This window comes from Heterodontus francisci, chromosome 5, assembly GCF_036365525.1.
Source record: "Heterodontus francisci isolate sHetFra1 chromosome 5, sHetFra1.hap1, whole genome shotgun sequence".
In the NCBI taxonomy this organism is placed as follows: domain Eukaryota; kingdom Metazoa; phylum Chordata; class Chondrichthyes; order Heterodontiformes; family Heterodontidae; genus Heterodontus; species Heterodontus francisci.
In genome coordinates, this window is record NC_090375.1 from 47,795,533 (window position 1) to 47,813,700 (window position 18,168).

General features: G+C 43.5%; 1 protein-coding gene across 2 annotated transcripts in view; it reads left to right on the plus strand.

The window, feature by feature from the left end:
• Nucleotides 1-15,295, plus strand: part of LOC137369822 (CMP-N-acetylneuraminate-beta-galactosamide-alpha-2,3-sialyltransferase 1-like) — a 129,158-nt gene extending 113,863 nt beyond the window's left edge. For both annotated transcript variants that reach the window (XM_068031382.1, XM_068031383.1), the window contains exons 6-7: nt 7,008-7,127; nt 7,942-15,295. In XM_068031382.1, coding sequence (XP_067887483.1) covers nt 7,008-7,127; nt 7,942-8,115 — 294 coding nt within the window. In that variant the 3' untranslated portion in view covers nt 8,116-15,295. The remainder of the gene's footprint in view (nt 1-7,007; nt 7,128-7,941) is intronic.
• The last annotated feature ends 2,873 nt before the right edge of the window (nt 15,296-18,168 follow it).

Here is an 18,168-nt window from a genome sequence, read left to right on the forward strand (position 1 = left end):
AGGTTTTCGTAGATTTTAAACAAAAAAAGGTAGAGGTTTATTAATCTTAAACTCTAATAAGGTTGCCGACTACGAATATGCGACGCGACCATGCTAGCATGCATATGTGATAAACACACACGTAGTTAGAGACAGAAAAGTAGAAAAGAATAAAGGGGAAAAGTTTAAGACAATAGATAGTTTTCTATTTTACTTTCCTTTGAGTTTGCTGTGAAGTCTTTGGCTGCCTGTCAGACTTGCAATTTGTTGGGGCCCAGTGCACACTTCAACTTGTTTCGAGGTCAGAGTCTTTTCTCTCTTGAGGTTTACGTGTCTTCCTTGGGTTCAGTGGCTTGGGAGAAAGTGAGAGAGAGAGAGGCTTCCTTGCTCCAGGTTCAGTTTCAACAGCCTCTTCCTTTCTCTGTGGCACAATTCAAAAAAAACCCAGGTTTCCCAGCAGATTTGGTTGTAAAAACAGGAAGGCAGATTATTATCTGAATGGTGATAGATTGGGAAAGGGGGAGGTGCAATGAGACCTGGGTGTCCTTGTACACCAGTCGCTGAAAGCAAGTATTCAGGTGCAGCAAGCAGTTAGGAAGGCGAATGGTACGTTGGCCTTCATTGCAAGAGGATTTGAGTTTTTTTTTTATTCATTCATGGGATGTGGGCATCGCTGGCCAGGCCAGCATTTATTGCCCTAATTGCCCTTGAGAAGGTGCTGGTGGGCTGCCTTCTTGAACCGCTGCAGTCCATGTGAGGTAGGTAGACCCACAGTGCTGTTAGGAAGGGAGTTCCAGGATTTTGACCTAGCAACAGTGAAGGAACGACAATATAGTTCCAAGTCAGGATGGTGTGTGACTTGGAGGGGAACCTGCAGGTGATGGTGTTCCCATGCATTTGCTGTCCTTGTCCTTCTAGTTGGTCGAGGTCACGGGTTTGGAAGGTGCTGTCTAAGGAGCCTTGGTGCATTGCTGTAGTGCATCTTGTAGATGGTACACACTGCTGCCACTGTGCGTCGGTGATGGAGGGAGTGAATGTTTGTAGATGGGGTGCCAATCAAGCGGACTGCTTTGTCCTGGATGATGTCGAGCTTCTTGAGTGTTGTTGGAGCTGCACCCATCCAGGCAAGTGGAGAGTATTCCATCACACTCCTGACTTGTGCCTTGTAGATGATGGACAGGCTTTGGGGAGTCGGGAGGTGAGTTACTCGCCGCAGGATTCCCAGCCTCTGACCTGCTCTTGTAGCCACGGTATTTATATGGCTACTCTAGTTCAGTTTCTGGTCAATGGTAGCCCCGAGGATATTGATAGTGGGGGATTCAGTGATGGTAATGCCATTAAATGTCAAGGGGAAATGGTTAGATTCTCTCTTGTTGGAGATGGTCATTGCCTGGCACTTGTGTGGCGCAAACGTTACTTACCACTTATCAGCCCAAGCCTGGATATTGTCCAGGTCTTGCTGCATTTCTACACGGATTGCTTCAGTATCTGAGGAGTCACGAATGGAGCAAGGATGTCTTACTGCAGTTATACAGGGCCTTGGTGAGACCACATCTGGAGTATTGTGCGCAGTTTTGGTCTCCTTATCTGAGGAAAGTTGCTCCTGCCATGGAGGGAGTGCAAAGAAGATTTATTAGGCTGATTCCTGGGATGGCAGGATTGACATATGAGGAGAGATTGGGTCGACTAGGCCTATATTCACTAGAGTTTAGAAGAATGAGAGGGGATCTCATAGAAACCTATAAAATTCTAACAGGACTAGACAGGCTAGATGCAGGGAGGATGTTCCCGATGACTGGGGAGTCCAGAACCAGGGGTCACAGTCTCAGGATATGGAGTATGCCATTTAGAACTGAGCTGAGGAGAAATTTCTTCACTCAGAGGGTGGCGTACCTGTGGAATTCTCTACTGCAGTAGGCAGTGGAGGCCAAGACATTAAATATATTCAAGAATGAGATAGGTATATTTCTTAATGCCAAAGGGATCAAGGGATATGGGGAGAAAGCGGGAACAGGGTATTGAATTAGACAATCAGCCGTGATCTTTTTTGAATGGCGGAGCAGGCCCGAAGGGCTGAATGGCCTACTCCTGTTCCTATTTTCTATGTTAGTTATGTGACTTAGCTGGTTTGACCACTTCTGCTTGTGGATTCTGCCATCTTAGCCGTCATCCTGGAATGTGAGCGTCCTCATCTTCAATGTTTGGGTTAAGTGGACCAGGGAATAGTCCTTTGTCTCTCCAAGTACTGTCAGTTAGTATGCAAATATTTTTCCAGCCACTGCTGATCTGTTTAACAAGTCATTTCCTCATTCCAGCAACAGTTTAAAATCAATGATCATATGTCAAAATTAATATGCTTCATTCTTGGCAGGTGGGGGTCTGCATGACACCTCCACATCCAGTGGAATAAATGTGATTTTTAGGAGGATGTGGGGTCTAATTTTCCAAATTTTGCGGGGTTGGCTGACCGAATAGTAAATGTTTTCATCCATGCTTCCTCCCGCACTTCCTTTAACCTGCCCTTTTGGTCCCTTATTCCCCTTTCCTTTCTAACCTGTTGCCAGCCTTCTGCCTGCCTGTTCCCTTTTGTTCTCAGCAGGGGTCCCTTACACTTCACCAGCCCTCTGCTGGAGGATCCTCCAAACACTGATGCAGGACTTAGGGGTGTAGATTTCACTGTAGGTAAGGGTTTCCCCTCAACCTGGCAAATGTGGCAACTCCTACAGTACTCCACCAAATCTTTGTGGAGTTTTGGCCAGTCAAACTGCTGTCTCATGCAGGCTTTGGTTTTTCGTATACTGACATGTACAAACACCGCAATTTCATGGGCCAGTCTTACTATTTCTCTCTGGTACCTCTGTGGCACCACTAACTGGTGAATTACTGTCCACTCCTTGCCCTCAGGTCTGTGAGAAGAACTCCATTTCCTCATTCTTTAAATAGTAGCAATCAGGAACTCCCTCTGCTTCACTTTCAGACTGGGCAGCCTGTGCTAACTCTTTCAATACTGGGACAGCTCGCTGAGCCTCAGCTAGGGAAGGTCCATTTAACTCATTCCCTGGGTCTTCTAACTTTCCAAAGAAAGTCTTAGACAGACAGACCTCATGCAGTCTTCTCTGGGGGAGCTAGTTTGATCATGGCCTGATTCATTACCCATTCAGGGAAACTGCAGGGAACCACTGTCGTGTTTCTTTGACCTCCTACAGTCTCTCTTTCTCTACTGGGGAAGCTACCACCTTCATCCCGCCAGATCATTACCTAGGAGCAGGTCAACCCTGTCCACAGGCAAACTAGGCACAATCCCTACAGTCACTGGTCCCGAAACTAGGTCGCACTCCAGTTGCATCCAATGTAAAGATACAGGCATACACTGCCCTCCAATGCCATTCACCACCATTCTGGAGTTTACTGCACTCTCTGGGGAAAAGGTCAGACCTTTTCCCAGTAAAAGGGATCTAGTGGCCCCCGTGTCCCTGAAGATTTTATGGGCATGCTTACCCCACTTGAGGGGTATGGGGTTACTCTCCCTTCAGACACAAAACCCTGATAACCTTCAGGAATCCTATTATATTTTCCTGCACTTACAGCAGTAGACTTCCTGGGTCTCACTCTTACTGCAATTAAAGCCATAGCTTATTCAGCTGTGCTTTCCATCAGGGTCCCTTCTTCACTGAGCGGGTGTGCCCTGATTAACCCTACAGGTTTTCCTTTTAGTTTCCAGCAGTCAGCTCTTAAATGCCCTGTTTTATTACAATGGAAGTACACAGGTCTCCGGGTCTCACTCCTACTCACAGCACCTTCCTTTTTGGCTGGAGGAGGGTCCCCTTTGTCTCCTGCTTTTCTTTTTCTCCCAGGACTGCTTGGGCTTCTATCACCTTCCCTTTGTCCTTTTCAGATTTGTGGTGGTGATTAGGAAAGGTTCTCCCCTGGGAAACTGACCTATAAATGAGACAAACTCATTGGCCAGAACTGCGGCTTGCCGGGCTCTGTGAGCCTTCTGTCCCTCTACATGTGTCTTTATGATGAATGGGAGAGAGTATTTAAATTCCTCTAGCAAAATTACTTCTCTGAGATTTTCATAGCTGAGCTGCACTTTAAGAGCATTCAGCCACTGGTCAAAAGCCAGCTGTTTATTTCTCTCAAGCTGCAGGTAAGTTTGATCAGCTTGCTTCTTGAGGGTTCTAAACTTTTGGTGATAGGCTTCCTGTACTAACTCATATGCCCCAAGGATAGCATTTTTTGTCAGTTTATAATTTGCTGAACTCTCATCTGGCAACATGGAATAAACCTCATGGGCTTTTCCAGTTAATTCACTCAGTAACAGCAGAGTCCAAGCCTCAGCTGGCCACTTTAACTGCCTCGACAGTTTTTCAAAATACAGAGAAAATGCTTCCACGCCTCCTTCACTGAATTTTGGGATCAGTTGGGAAAGTTTTAACAATTCTGTACCCAACCCTGAATTACGCTCCTCCATAATGGCCATGTTTTCACTGGGGTTACTCTGTCGCCCTCCCCCCCCCCCCCCCCCCCCCCCGGTTAACGCAAGCCGCTTCAGCTCTCTGTCTTTGCATTCTTTCTGGAAGGTTCTTTCTCTTTCTATCCCCACCCATGCATTCTCTCTCCTCTCTTTCTTTACATTCCTCTGGAAGAATCTTTCTTTCTCTCTCTCCTGTCTCTCTTTCTCTTTCTCCTGTCTCTAATTCAAGTTTCCTTTGTTCCAATTGTATCTGTGCTAACAATACCCTGTCTGGGTCTACTTCTAACACTGCTTCTGCTTCTTCTTAGGAGTTCAGACTTCCTAGCCTTGCCATGTACAGTGATCCCACACTGCTCAGCCATTTTCCTCAAGTCCTCCATAGACAGTGCTTTTAACTTATCCCAAGTTACTTCACTCTGGCTTGCAGAGCTACTAGCTTCGGTCGCAGACATGTTAGTATTCAATCACACACAACCACAAGAAAACCTGTATTGAAATCTTTTCTCTTTTTTTGATTGGGAACAATTTGGCTTCCCACTTCCAATTTCTCATTGGTTGGAGGTAAAGTCCAGGACGGTCGCCCCCAAATTTCTTTTACAACGAGGAGAGAAGGGGTCTAGGGGGTCCCTCTCAGCCTTTGCCTGGTTTGACCATAACTTGGTTTAATTCTTAGAAAAACACCATGTTTTAGCTCTCCCTTAGTGAATCCTTGTTCACCACTTTCCAATTGTAAGGCAAATAAATCAATTCAGACAGGTTTTCTTAGATTTTAAACAAGAAAGGTCGAAGTTTATTAACCTAAATGTCATACAGGCCCCCATCTGCCAAGAATGAGGCACACATTATTTTGCCATATGAACGTTAAAAACTTAAAAATGTTGCTGGGAAGAAAAGAAGACCTATCACAAGCAACACTACCTACAGTCAAGGACTACAGCGAGTTCAAGGCACAGTAAAAACCCCTCTTCAGAGATTGCCTCAAACCTTTGTACTTTTTTTCTCTTTTGCTCTTTTCTGTTGCTATTTGCATGCGCGTATCGCGTATGCATGCTAGAATGGGGCCCGCTGTGTATCCATAGGCGTTAACCGAATTAGAGTTTAAGTTTTAATAAAATTTCACTTTTCTTCTTTAAACCTAAGAAAGCCTGTTTATGCTCATTTCTTTGCCTTGTAATTAGAAAGTGGTGAACAAGGATTCACCAAGGGGAAGCTCAAAATGCAGTGTGTTTAAAAATTAAACCCTGTTACAATAAGACCAGGTGAAGACAGAAAAAGACCCCAAGACACCATTTTCACCTAGTTGTAACATTAAACTCGAATTCAGTTAGCGACTATGAATATGCGATGCGACCACACTAGCATGCATATGCGATAAACATACATGCATATGGAGATAGAAAGGTAGAAAAGAATAAAGGGGAAAAAGTTGAGGCAATAGATGGGTTTCTATTTTACTGTGAGTTTGCTGTGAAGTCTTTGGTTGTCGGTCAGACTTGCAGTTGGTTGGGGCCCAGTGCACACTTCAACTTGTTTCGAGGTCGGAGTCTTTTCTCTCTTGAGGTTTACGTGTCTTCCGTGGGTCCTGTGGCCTGGGAGAAAACGAGAGAGAGAGGCTTCCTTGCTCCAGCTTCAGTTTCAACTGCCTCTACCTTTCTCTGTGGCACAATTCAAAAAACCCCAGGTTGCCCAGCAATTAGTCATGTGACTAGTTGGTTTGACCACTTCTGTTTGTGGATTTTGCCATCTCAGAGGTCATCCTGGAGCGTCCTCACCTTCAATGTCTGGTGATCACAGCCCATTTTGGGTTAAGTGGACCAGGGAATAGTCCTTTGTCTCTCCAAGCACTGTTCATTAGTATGCAAATGTTTTTCCAGCCACTGCTGATCTGTTTAACCAAGTCATTTCAACAGTTTAAAATCAATGTTCATATGACAAAATTAGTATGCCTCCTTCTTGGCAGGTGGGGGGCTGCATGACACAGGTAAGATGTTTCCCCTGGTTGGGGAGTCTAGAACCAGGGGACACAATTTCAAAATAAGGGGGAAGCCATTTAAGACAAATTTCTTTACTCAGAGGGTTGTGAATCTTTGGAATTCTGTACCCCAGAGGGCTGAGGAAGCTCAGTCATTGAGTATGTTGAAAGTAGAGATTGACAGATTTCTAAATACAAATGACGTAAGGGGATATGGGGATCGTGTGGGGGAAAAAGGCATTGAAGTGGATGATCAGCCATGATCGTATTGAATGGCGGAGCAGGATCGATTGTCTGAATGGCCTACTCTTGCTCCTATGTTCCTATGAACCCTATATTTTCATTAAGGAACCTCAGAGAAGGACCACAGTGTAGTGAGCCCACCACCAAATTTTGACAAGAGTAGGAGAGAGATTAGAAAAATTAAGTATCAGCCAGGCGACACCAGACTCTTATAAGTGATCAGGAAAATATTTAGCCAGATCGGAAAATATCAGCCTGATGGTAGACTTACAACTTGCCTTTCCAGAAAAAAATAAGTCCTGTTCTAAATCAGCTTTCTTGTTTCTATATTTTCAGGTTTTGGTCTTTAGCCCACATTTTTTTAAGTATGTTTATGACAACTGGAATGAGCATCATGGGAGATACTCCTCGACTGGGATGCTGGTCATAGTTTTTGCACTTCATGTCTGTGATGAGGTAAATGTGGCTTCTAATTAATATTTAATTGTTAAAAAGAGAAGTATAAGCTCAATTATTGCTCATTTGGTAAATAAACCACCAAATGTCAGACAGCCACAAGCACTTGAGTATCAAAGATTTAAGGGAAATCTAATAAAAGTGTTTAAAATGTTAAAAGGAATCAACAGGGTAGATACATAGAGACCATTTTCTCTGATGAGCGAATCAAGAACATATCCGAAAATTAGACTCAGGCCATTTAGGAGTGAAATCAGGAAGCATATTTTCACACAAAGCATTGTAGAAATCTGGAATTCTCTTCCCCCAAAATGTAGTGGATGCTCTGGCAAATAGAGCTTTCATGACTGATATTTGTTAGACAGGGGAACTATTGTGGGTAAATGGAGTTTAGGTACTGATCGGCAATAATCAAACTGAATGATGGAGCAGGCTCAAGGGGCTGAATAGCCTACTCCTGTTCCTATGTTCCTCGACCCCCAAGAATGCTATATGCTCAATCCCAGGTCTATTTACTCAAAACTGCTAATCTCAGTGGAATAATTAGCCTCAGTGCCCCAAGGCAGGCCAGTTGAAAAATTAGCAGGGCTCATGCTCCAGTGATTTCTGCTGGAGAAGGCTTGTATGGACATCAGCCCCATTCAGGATTAAGCTGTTTGATCTACCCCACCCCTGTACACTCTGGGAGGGTACTCTCACCCATGCAACCCAATGCTCAGCATGAGTCATTGCCATCAGGGAGATAAAAGGAGAGAAAACTGAACTTTCTTCTGTACAGCTTTACGCTAACCTCTGTGCTGCCTCTGCCATGCAGGTGAATGTTTATGGATTTGGAGCCAACAGCTTAGGACATTGGCACCATTACTGGGAGAAGAATGCTGGTGCAGGAGCCTTCCGAGTGACAGGAGTACATGATGGAGATTTCGAATCCAATGTCACTAAAATGCTTGCCAACGCTCATAAAATAAATTTCTTCAAAGGCACTTGACCCTGAAGAGCTGTGACTGAGCTCCAGACAAACATCATACATATTGTAAATATCTTCATGTTTATCAGGGTGATGAATGGCTGAACTAGGTGATGAAACACTACTTTGGAACTATTGTTCGGCAAATGAAAAGTTAAAGTCCTTTTACTCTCTTCCAACAATGTGCCTTAATTCCAACCTTAGAAAAACATGCCTTACTGCAACACTGTGAATTTTTTGTCCCTATTTTACCAGCTATATTTTTAATCTGTCTGAATGGGTTTCTCAATTCCAGGTTAATTCATACCAAATTATGGGCAGTTTCATACTGTGGTCCAGAGTCGATCACGGACTCAGCTGAAACTAACCTAGACTAATTTCATCTCTCCCCAGTCTGAAGAGCGTTTCCCCAGTTAGGGAGTGAGTTGGGGTGGAGAGAATTTGTCTGTCCTGCACTGAATTAATTAATATATTATCCATAGGAAACGTCAATCACAAATTTGGGTTGAGCAGGTGTGATCATCTGGTCATGAAAGCAAAATACTGCGGATGCTGGAAATCTGAAATAAAAACAAGAAATGCTGGAAATCCTCAGCAGGTCTGGCAGCATCTGTGGAGAGAGAAGCAGAGTTAACATTTCAGGTCAGTGACCCTTCTTAAGAACTGGCAAATATTAGAAATGTGAAAGGTTATAAGCAAGTTTGCTTTCAATTACTATCCAGTCACCCCTACTTCAATATGCACAAATGCAGATATTGGGTAAGGATAGAATCAGGGCTCGACTGTAATTGCAGTGCTCATCGTCCAGACCTGCACTTGGGCAAGCTCACTGAGAGTTGTGAGCATTGTGGAATCATATCCCAGAGAGTCTCCATGCCATTTAGGAGAGAAGGGGAAGAAATGGGTGGGTGTGAAGAGGAAGAAACCCACACATTGTCCTCGTGTGCAACTCTCTATGCCACTACCTTTTAAAAAAAAATTACTGTCTTCATGAGAAACTGAACATTAAACATCTTCTCACTTGCTTACAGATCACACTAAAAGGCACTTTTATATCATATCTTACAATATAATGAGCCATCGCCCTTAAAATAATAATATTTCTTGACCAGTAAGGTACTGCATTGGAATTGGATTTCATACAGAACTATATATTTGGGATGATGGGGATATAATTGGTTATCCTTTGCTATGAATTGGTTAAACAACTTATTTGCATTCTAATTGATAGCTGAGTGGGTAAATTCATGGCGGGGACACATAGCCAGGAAGACAAGAGGATTCAATCCACATTCTGATCTAATCTCGGCTGATATTATGGGTGCTACCATTGGCTTTGGTGTCTCTGGGTAAGAGAATAAATCAGCAAGGCTTCCTGCTCCTGATAATTATACTGCTGGAAAGCCCCAGTCTTGTAGCTCTTGGATGAAGATAGGATCAGATTCAGCTGTGGTGCTCTTCCCGTGTCAAAGTAGCTTGCCTGTACTCACTGTCAAGGCTCGCACACAAAGAATGGCTGCTTGAGCATTTGAATCCTGTGGAAACTACACTCCAGCAGAAGTCACCTCCTCTCCTGAAAAATTGTCAAGTCAGTTGATTTTTCCACCAACATACTGGCCAGCCTTTTTCTCTTGCTGTTGGGCAGTAATGTTGTAGCTGTCTAAATAGTCATGTCAGACCTTTAGTCGAACTGAAACTGAGGCAGAAGAATGTCCTTCACCGACAGAATGAAAGTTGAAAACACTACCTCTTAGTCTGAAAGCCGGACTTCTGAAAAGTGACATCCGAATGATCATTTGAAGAGACCAAATTGCCTTAAACAGGCCGTAAAATGCACTGAATGACTGGTGTTGTGGAGCAACAGCCAATCAGTGGGGAGAAGGAATGAATTTTATTCATGTATCGCAGTTTTATCAGCCATTGAATATCTATGTAGCTCAGTTAAAGTCCTAGAAAAAGATGTTTGAAGCTGGTTAAGTTCAAATTTATAGACATCAGTAATTTGTGCTGCAATGTGTGTGCGCACACGCACGCGCGCATGCTCATGATATTTAGAAATGTTTATTTAGTCTGTGTTAGCTTATCTCAGGAATGGTGAGTGCATAACAATGGCTCTCAATTAAGATGAGCTTTCCTCGCGTTATCATGTGAGGTCAGCACATTTATGCATAAGATTAGTATGTACATGATTATTATTATTGACCCCTCATTGTCACTTGGGAAAGGTGTCAGAGGGCAGATAATACCTATGGAACTCTACCCCAGCATATGTCCAAGCCTTGATGATGGAAGATGAAAATTACAGGGAGGATATAAGGGGTAATTCCTGCCATCCCACTCCTCCTTGCAGGGCTCCCACACTCCAGGGGCGTGCAAGTCAAAGTTAGGTTTACAGCACTGTTGGCCTTATTTTCCAAATCACATTCCTCTGCACTGGGTATCCGAGCTGTGTGGAGTTAGCCCTACAGACCTAGGAAGTGGGAAGTTGTTAATTGTATGTAACTAAATTAATTACTGAAATGGAAGGATGCTGCCACTATATCATTTGCGGGATAAATAATGCGGGACTCTATTAATGAACAAAATATTTCTATGAGATGAATGTTGACGGCAACCAATGTGCCAAGGGTAAACCTAATAATCAGACTTTAGTGGTTCCAAGTATTGGTACCTGAACTGAAGGCTTTCAAGGAATATCTTTCCAGCTTAAGCTAACACCAAGCTGGTTGAAGGGGCCCAGTGAGTCAAGGGTCCAGTTTTTAAAGAGTTGAAGTGGAAAAAAAATTCTGAATTCTCGTTTACATAGTTCCCTACTTTGTATCCCAAAATGCTCATTTGAAAAGGAACCTTTCAGTAGAATTCCTTTAATATTCTGATTGTGAAACTGGTAAGTTTTTAAAATGTAAACCCATCTTCTCAATCATTTCTGTGGAATTGCTATCTCTGTAGTCCAGGTATCAGCTTGGACTCCACCATGGTCTTAGCTTCTTTAGATAATAAGCCTGACATGAAAAAATGTGGTACTTTGTCACCAGTTAATCGATCTCCTAGGTGATTCAATTTGTAAATGGCTGCAACACTAAGCTGTACAGACCATGACAGTTCCAGCTTTGATCCTTGTCCTTTGCTGAATAAAGATGATCTCGTCTATATAGTGGAGAGACACTGGAAGTGTCCACACTGTCCCTGAGGTAGATAGAGAAAGAATCAGCAAGGTTTCTGACTGTGATCCATGTCCATTTAGACCCTGCTGCATGATACTGAAGTCAGACTCAGTTGTGCACTACCACCATTGCAGTAAATAACCTGCGGACACACACATGAGGGATATGAGTGAGCCACCATGCAGCAAGTGGCTGACACCTGTGGAGCTGAGGCTGAGTAAGAGTGAGTGGGGGTCATTTTGACTTTGGATGATGTAAGACAGGCGATGTCAATTCAGCCATCTGTAATACATCTCTTCAGATTTTCATTTGCACTGAAGTCAACGGAAGTGAAACTCAGGACATTTGTGTAACAGGAGGCTGAATCCATAACACCTGTTTTGCATTCTCACCTGAATTCGAAATTTGTCCAGTGCCTTTCGGAAAGTTTGTGAGAGGAAAATGGAAAAAGTAAAACTTTCATTTTTATTGTCTTTTTTTTAACCTGTGTGATAGAAAAGGTAAATAGGATGAAATCATGTGATGTATCAAAAAAATGTGCCTTTTTTAGTTAATTCAAAGCCTTTCTGTGTCACTACTGGATGTAAAATTGTGGATGTAAGTATTTAAATTAGGAGGTTGGAGAGAAAAAGCAGGAGAGATGAAAAATAGAGAGTTGCAATTTTTTAATTCCCCCCTATAAAGACATTTTTCTCCCCTTTAACCCTTTCCCTGGGATTCCTCTTGCCATACAGCTCCAGAAACCTTGACAAATGCTGCTCTGAAATTGGCCTTGAGATCAGACTGGGAGTAAATGACCCTCCTTCAGAAGTGCCTTGAACTCCCACTCTGTCTCAGAAGTATTCTAATGATACCATCAGTACGAGGTTCCCCTCCCCAGTCCTCCCCATAGCACGGAATTTTGTTGTGAGTTTAAAACTGAGCCATACCAATAGGTTCAATGGCCATGTCCACAGCACCACTGTTTAGTAATATCTGAATTAACTTAAATACTGTTATTACTTGAGAATTGTATTGTGGATCACATTTCCACACACTTATAATTAGGGTCATTGGTTTTTATTGCCATTTGAAGTCAAATTCCTTCTGAATTGCATGGAATAATGAGATTTTCAAGAATGTTTTGGGTGTCGAATTTTATTCGCTAAATTAAAACCATAGATCAATGTCATAGAATCCTAGAATAGTCAAGTCTGCGCCGGCTTGCAGCAAGAGCAATTCAGGTAGTCCCACTCCCCCGCACTTTCTCCATAACTCTGCAAATATTTTATCTTCAGATAACTATCCAATTCCCCTTTGAAAGCTACGATTAAATCTGCCTCCACCACACACTCAGGCAGTGCACTCAGTTCCTAACCAACTGCTGCATAAGTTGAGGCCAAAACATTGTATATTTTCAAGAGGGAGTTAGATATAGCTCTTGGGGCGAAAGGGATCAAAGAATATGGGGGGAAAGCGGGAACAGGTTACCAAGTTGGATGATCAGCCATCATCATAACGAATGGCGGAGCAGGCTCGAAGGGCCGAATGGCCCACTCCTGCTCCTATTTTCTATGTCTCTATAAGAAAAAATTTCCTTATGTCCCAGTGGTTCGTTTGCCAATCACCTTAAATCTGAGTCTTCTGATTCTTGACCCCCTCCACCAAATGGAGCAGTTTCTCTCTATTTACTTTGTCTAGATCTCTCATGATTTTGAACACCTTTGTCAAATCTCCTCTCAATCTTCTCTTCACTAAGGAGAACAGGCCCAGCTTCTCCAACCCAGTCTCATAACTGAAGTCCCTCATCCCTCGAACCATTCTCGTAAATCTTTCCTGCATCCTCTCTAAAGCCTTCACATCTTCCAAAAGTGTGGTTCTCAGAATAGAACACAATATTCCAGCTGAGGCCAAATGAGGACTCGCGGTCGCTGCACCCCCTTTAGAATTGTACCCTTTAGTTTATATTGCCTTTCCTCATTCTTCCTTCCAAAATATATCGCATCACACTTCTCTGCATTAAATTTCACCTGCTACATGTCCACCCATTCTTCCAGCTTACCTATGTCCTATTGAGGTTTACCACTATTTTCCTCACAGTTCACAATACTTTCAAGCTTAGTGTCATCTGCAAATGTTGAAATTGTGCCCTGTACACCCAAGTCTAGGTCACTAATATAGATCAAGAAAAGCAGTGCTTCTGGTACTGAACCCTGGGGAACATCACTGTATAGCTTCCTCCAATTTGTTTCCTGTCATTCAGCCAACTTTTGAATCCATGCTGGCACTGTCCCTTTTATTCCATTGGTTTCAACTTTGCTGACAAGCCTAATGTGTGGCAGTATATCAAATGACTTTTGGGAGTTCATGGCTGGTGCTGAAAGTTGGTGTGGGTGGGGTGTGGGGTGTGGTTTGCAGGCGACTCAGGGCTGCATTTTATGGGCAGCAGCCAATTATGTGGCTGCCACTGGGCCCACCGTCCAATTAAGGACGGCAGCCTGTCCCCAAGAGCTGCTGGCCCAATCAGAGGACCGGCAGATCAGCAGCGCCACCGGGAACGATGGCCACTGCTGGGACTACACCTGGAGGACAAGGGTGTATCGATGAATGTGGGCCTCACAAGCAAGTAAATGGGGTCAAGGAGGGCCTTCCCTGGAGCCAGCTGGGAGGCTGCCAGGGTTTACCTGGCTGTCTCCCCATGTGGTGGAGGGAACACTGCTACTGGTAAAATGGCAAGGGAGGTGGGGCATTTAGGTGGTTCACTTGGGCTCCAGGCAGGCATAGCATCTGCCGCCTTTCCTGCCACTGGCAAAATGGCACGGCAGCGGGCATGCCACCCAATGCCTTCCCACATCATTTTGCCATTCCGCTTCCCGCTTCCGGCCCGATCCTCAAAGGGCTGGAAAATCCCAGCCTATATCTCAATTACCTCCTCCTTCACAATGATTTGGCAGTATCTTCTTCCTTAGCAAAGGCAGATGGGATGTACTCATTTAGTACCTCAGCTATGCGCTCTACCTACATGTATAAATACCCTTTTTGGTCCCTAATTGGCCCCACCCCTCGTCTTACTGCCCTTTTACTAATTACATGGCTATGGAAGACTTCCCTGCCAGTTTGTGCTGAGCGGCCAGTCACTAGGGAGTATTACAACTGGCCTCAGTCCCTTACAGTGAAAGAAAAGTTTGTGGATGCCATTGCTGTCAGGTCAAGAACTGTATCGGACTCCATCACAACCTCCACAGTCAGTTGGCTGGCTGGCACTCATTGTCAAGGCTGACACATGAAGAATGATCACTTGGGCAAGGTACTGAGAGGCAGCTGTCGCCCATACCCTGGGAGAAGTCAGTAGTTTTAGGAAGGGAGCTGGAAAAAAATGGAATGAGGGGAAAGGGAGATAAGTATCACCCTTGAAAGGTGTAAGGGTGTAATGGTAATGTTACCGGGCTAGTAACTCCTTGTATTAATAATTCCGAGATCATGAGTTCAAATCCCACTGTGGCAGTCTAAGAATATGAATTCCATTTATAAAAAAAAAATCTGGAAATACCACAAAGGTATCAGATTGTTGTATAGACCTAATGGGTTTACTTAGGTCCTTTAGGGAAGAAAACCTGCTGTTATTACTGGTCTGACCTGTATGTGACTCCAGTATAGTTGTTGCTTAACTGACCTCTGAAGTGGCCTTGCAAGCCATTCAGTTCAAGCAGAAGGCCTGCCATCACATTCTCAGGGCATCTAGCAATGGACAATAAATGACAGCCTTGCTAGCAACACCCACATCCTAAAACAAGGAAAAGAGGAACTCTCCTACTCTTTCTTCCATCCTCCAAATAAATCATCTCCAATTCTGATGCTTGTTGGGTTTGTTACGAAAATCTGTATACATATTTTCTATGGATGTTTTGTGGGATAAAAATATTTTTAAATTGGTTGATGGTTATGTCAATATTTTGAAATTTTTGACTGTTTAGATATGCTAAATGAATTTTATTTCTATCAATGATATATTAAATTACTGAAATTCTATCCATATTTAATAATTTGTTAATAATGATGGTGGGTGCAGTATTTATCAGGCTACAATCTGTGTATTTGTTTTCAGAATTCACTGTTTGAATTAAAGGGGGGTTGTGGGGGGGGGGGGGGGGGGGTGTTGGAGGGTATATTGGTTAAATTTTTTAAAAGGTGTCTGATTAAAGCATTTGTCACATAATCCTGTATTATAAAGGGAGATCCCTTTGTATTTGCTGTTTTCTCAAAATCGCTCCTTATTAATCTCCCTTATGGTACGAAAATGCTGCTTGGGAGCAGCCATTTGGCAAAGAGCTGTTCCTCTTCCTGTGGCATCATGAACTGTGGGTAGTGCTCTACATGTTTACTGTCACCAGGGAAGATCTCGAAGTCAGACAAGGATACATTCCAGCTGTCTGTAATGATGTTCAACCAGTGGTGGAAACCAGCACACTCATTATTGCACTTCTTTCTTTTCTTTTGGGCCTCCTTATCTCGAGAGACAATGGATACGCGCCTGGAGGTGGTCAGTGGTTTGTGAAGCAGCGCCTGGAGTGGCTATAAAGGCCAATTCTGGAGTGACAGGCTCTTCCACAGGTGCTGCAGAGAAATTTGTTTGTTGGGGCACAGTTGGCTCTCCCCTTGCGCCTCTGTAATTATTGCACTAAGCTAGGGAAAAGGAGCAAAAATTAAAATCAGCCAGGATTACTGGTCCTGGTTACTGTCCAGGGATGAGCACAAGGAATAAGCTTGGCTTTGATCGCCACCCAAGTAGCAGATACATACTGGCTGTTTAGGCTCCCGGATTCCACGAGATCCTGGAAATATGCTGCCCGCAGCTTGTACTCTGCTAGAAGTTAGTGCCTTCAGTAAAGAAGGGCAGTGGGGGGGGAAAAAGCCTGTGAGCAACCGTTCGGGGGTGGGGTGAGGGTTTACTGGGTAAGTGTAAACACTGGAGGTAATTTTCCAAGTCCACAGGAGCAATAGGGAATCTTGCCCACCAGCAATTTGTGTTGGAAAATCATGGGAATGCTGCCTGTGACTTTTGATTCACAGATTTTGAAGGAGTCACCAATTTCTCATCCAATGTATGGATATAAATGGTGAGTGTGGACAGTGTGCCAATGATTTTCTGATTTATACCATGGCTGGGTAAGGGCATACCTGGAAAATTATCCCCAGTTCCCAACAACATTCCCATTTCAAAAATAATGCATGTGCCAACTACTTCCCAGTCTGTCTGATCATTTGATTGTTGTCTGATTTCAAACTCAAATCAAGCTTGGTTTCTTCTTTATATATTGCCGAGTGCTGCACTCATATTACCAATGAAAATGAATCATGTTAAATTTTAATTTATTATGCAAACATATTTATGAATAGATCTACGTTTTCTGACTTTGTGGTACAGTTGGTTCCAATAAATACATTGTGCAAAGATTGCATATTTTTGTCTCGTTTTTTGCCTCCTGAGCTCTTGCTTCACTTCACTTGTTTCAGGGAGGCTCCTCTCAGAGGACCTTTGTACTATCAGCTGTATATATTACCAGACTACAGTTCTAATAATGCATTAGTGATACTACTAATACTGTGGCATTGCCCACAGTGAATTACTGAAGTTTGATTTCTGAAGAGTGACGGCCAACGTGTGACACATACAGAAAATGCATATTTTTAAAAAATATTACATGAATCTTTCATGGCATTGCACATTTCAGGATAAGGGGGTCGAAAATCCATGGGGGATCGCAGGGATACGACGCAAAGACAGGTAATTGGAGTTGAGATACAGACCAGACATCATATAATTGAATGATGGAACAAGATCAAGGGAACTGAATGGCCTAGTCATGTTCCTATGTCCCTGTCCCAGTGTAAATGTGAGTGGTGCACCTTCCCACAGCTTTCACCACTGACTCAGTCAATGAGTGTCCTAGAGGAGCAGTCCTTTAGGAATCTTGAGGTACATCTGTTGGCATGTCCACATGTAGACTTCCTGTGCCTGGGCCTCTCTAAATATATTTTTTTAAATTGTGCCCCTGATACTAGCCTGGATTCTCTAATGAATTCCATTTTCAGCATATATGAGTGAGGTAATCAGGCATACCTGTCCTTTCATGATAACAGCTTCCCATTCCCACTAAACAGCTGACCACCCCATCGCTTCCTGGCCCCCATGCTAGCTGACATGGTAAGCGATCCTTCACAGTTACTGTATCCCTCCTTTCCACCCCTGCCATCCCTTCTCAAAAAATGTATCCATGGCTCTCTGGTCCTTGCAAAATACCGTCCATCTCCTAAAATCCCTTTCCTTATCAAAACCCTTGAACATGCTGTCACTTCCAGATCCATGCTCATCTCTCTCATCCCATTGATGGGCTCACATGTGAAAACTGATTATTGCCATAGAGGTGGAGGTGGAGTTTTGGGCAGGCCCTGGGTTACCGGGAGAAGAAACCATTTAAGGAGATGCAGTGTCTATGTTGGGAGGGAAAGCAATGCAATCATGAGAAGGTGGTGCAGTGAAGATGAATGATGGAAGCATTGACAGCTTCAAAGGAAGAAGGAATAGTAAGCCACAGTCACACAGAATGGTGTCGGTAACTTTGACTAGAGCTTTCTTGGTGCTGCGGAAAGGGCAAAAGCAGCTTCAAAGATAATTACTATAAGTGAATTTGAGAGAGTCAAAGGGTCAAGGGTGGCTTAATTGAATGGGATATGAAGATGACAGTTTGAAAGGGGTCTTAACAGTATCAGAGGTCAGGAAAATGTTACTATCAAGAAGTATTGGCTGAGAAGAGGGAGTTGGATTGTCAAGAGTTCTGGGTGATCAAGGAGGCATGCAGTGAGCTCCATGGAGGAAATGAATTTGATTGGTTCAAAGAGGATCAAGGTGAAGAAACCACAGAGTGAGAGG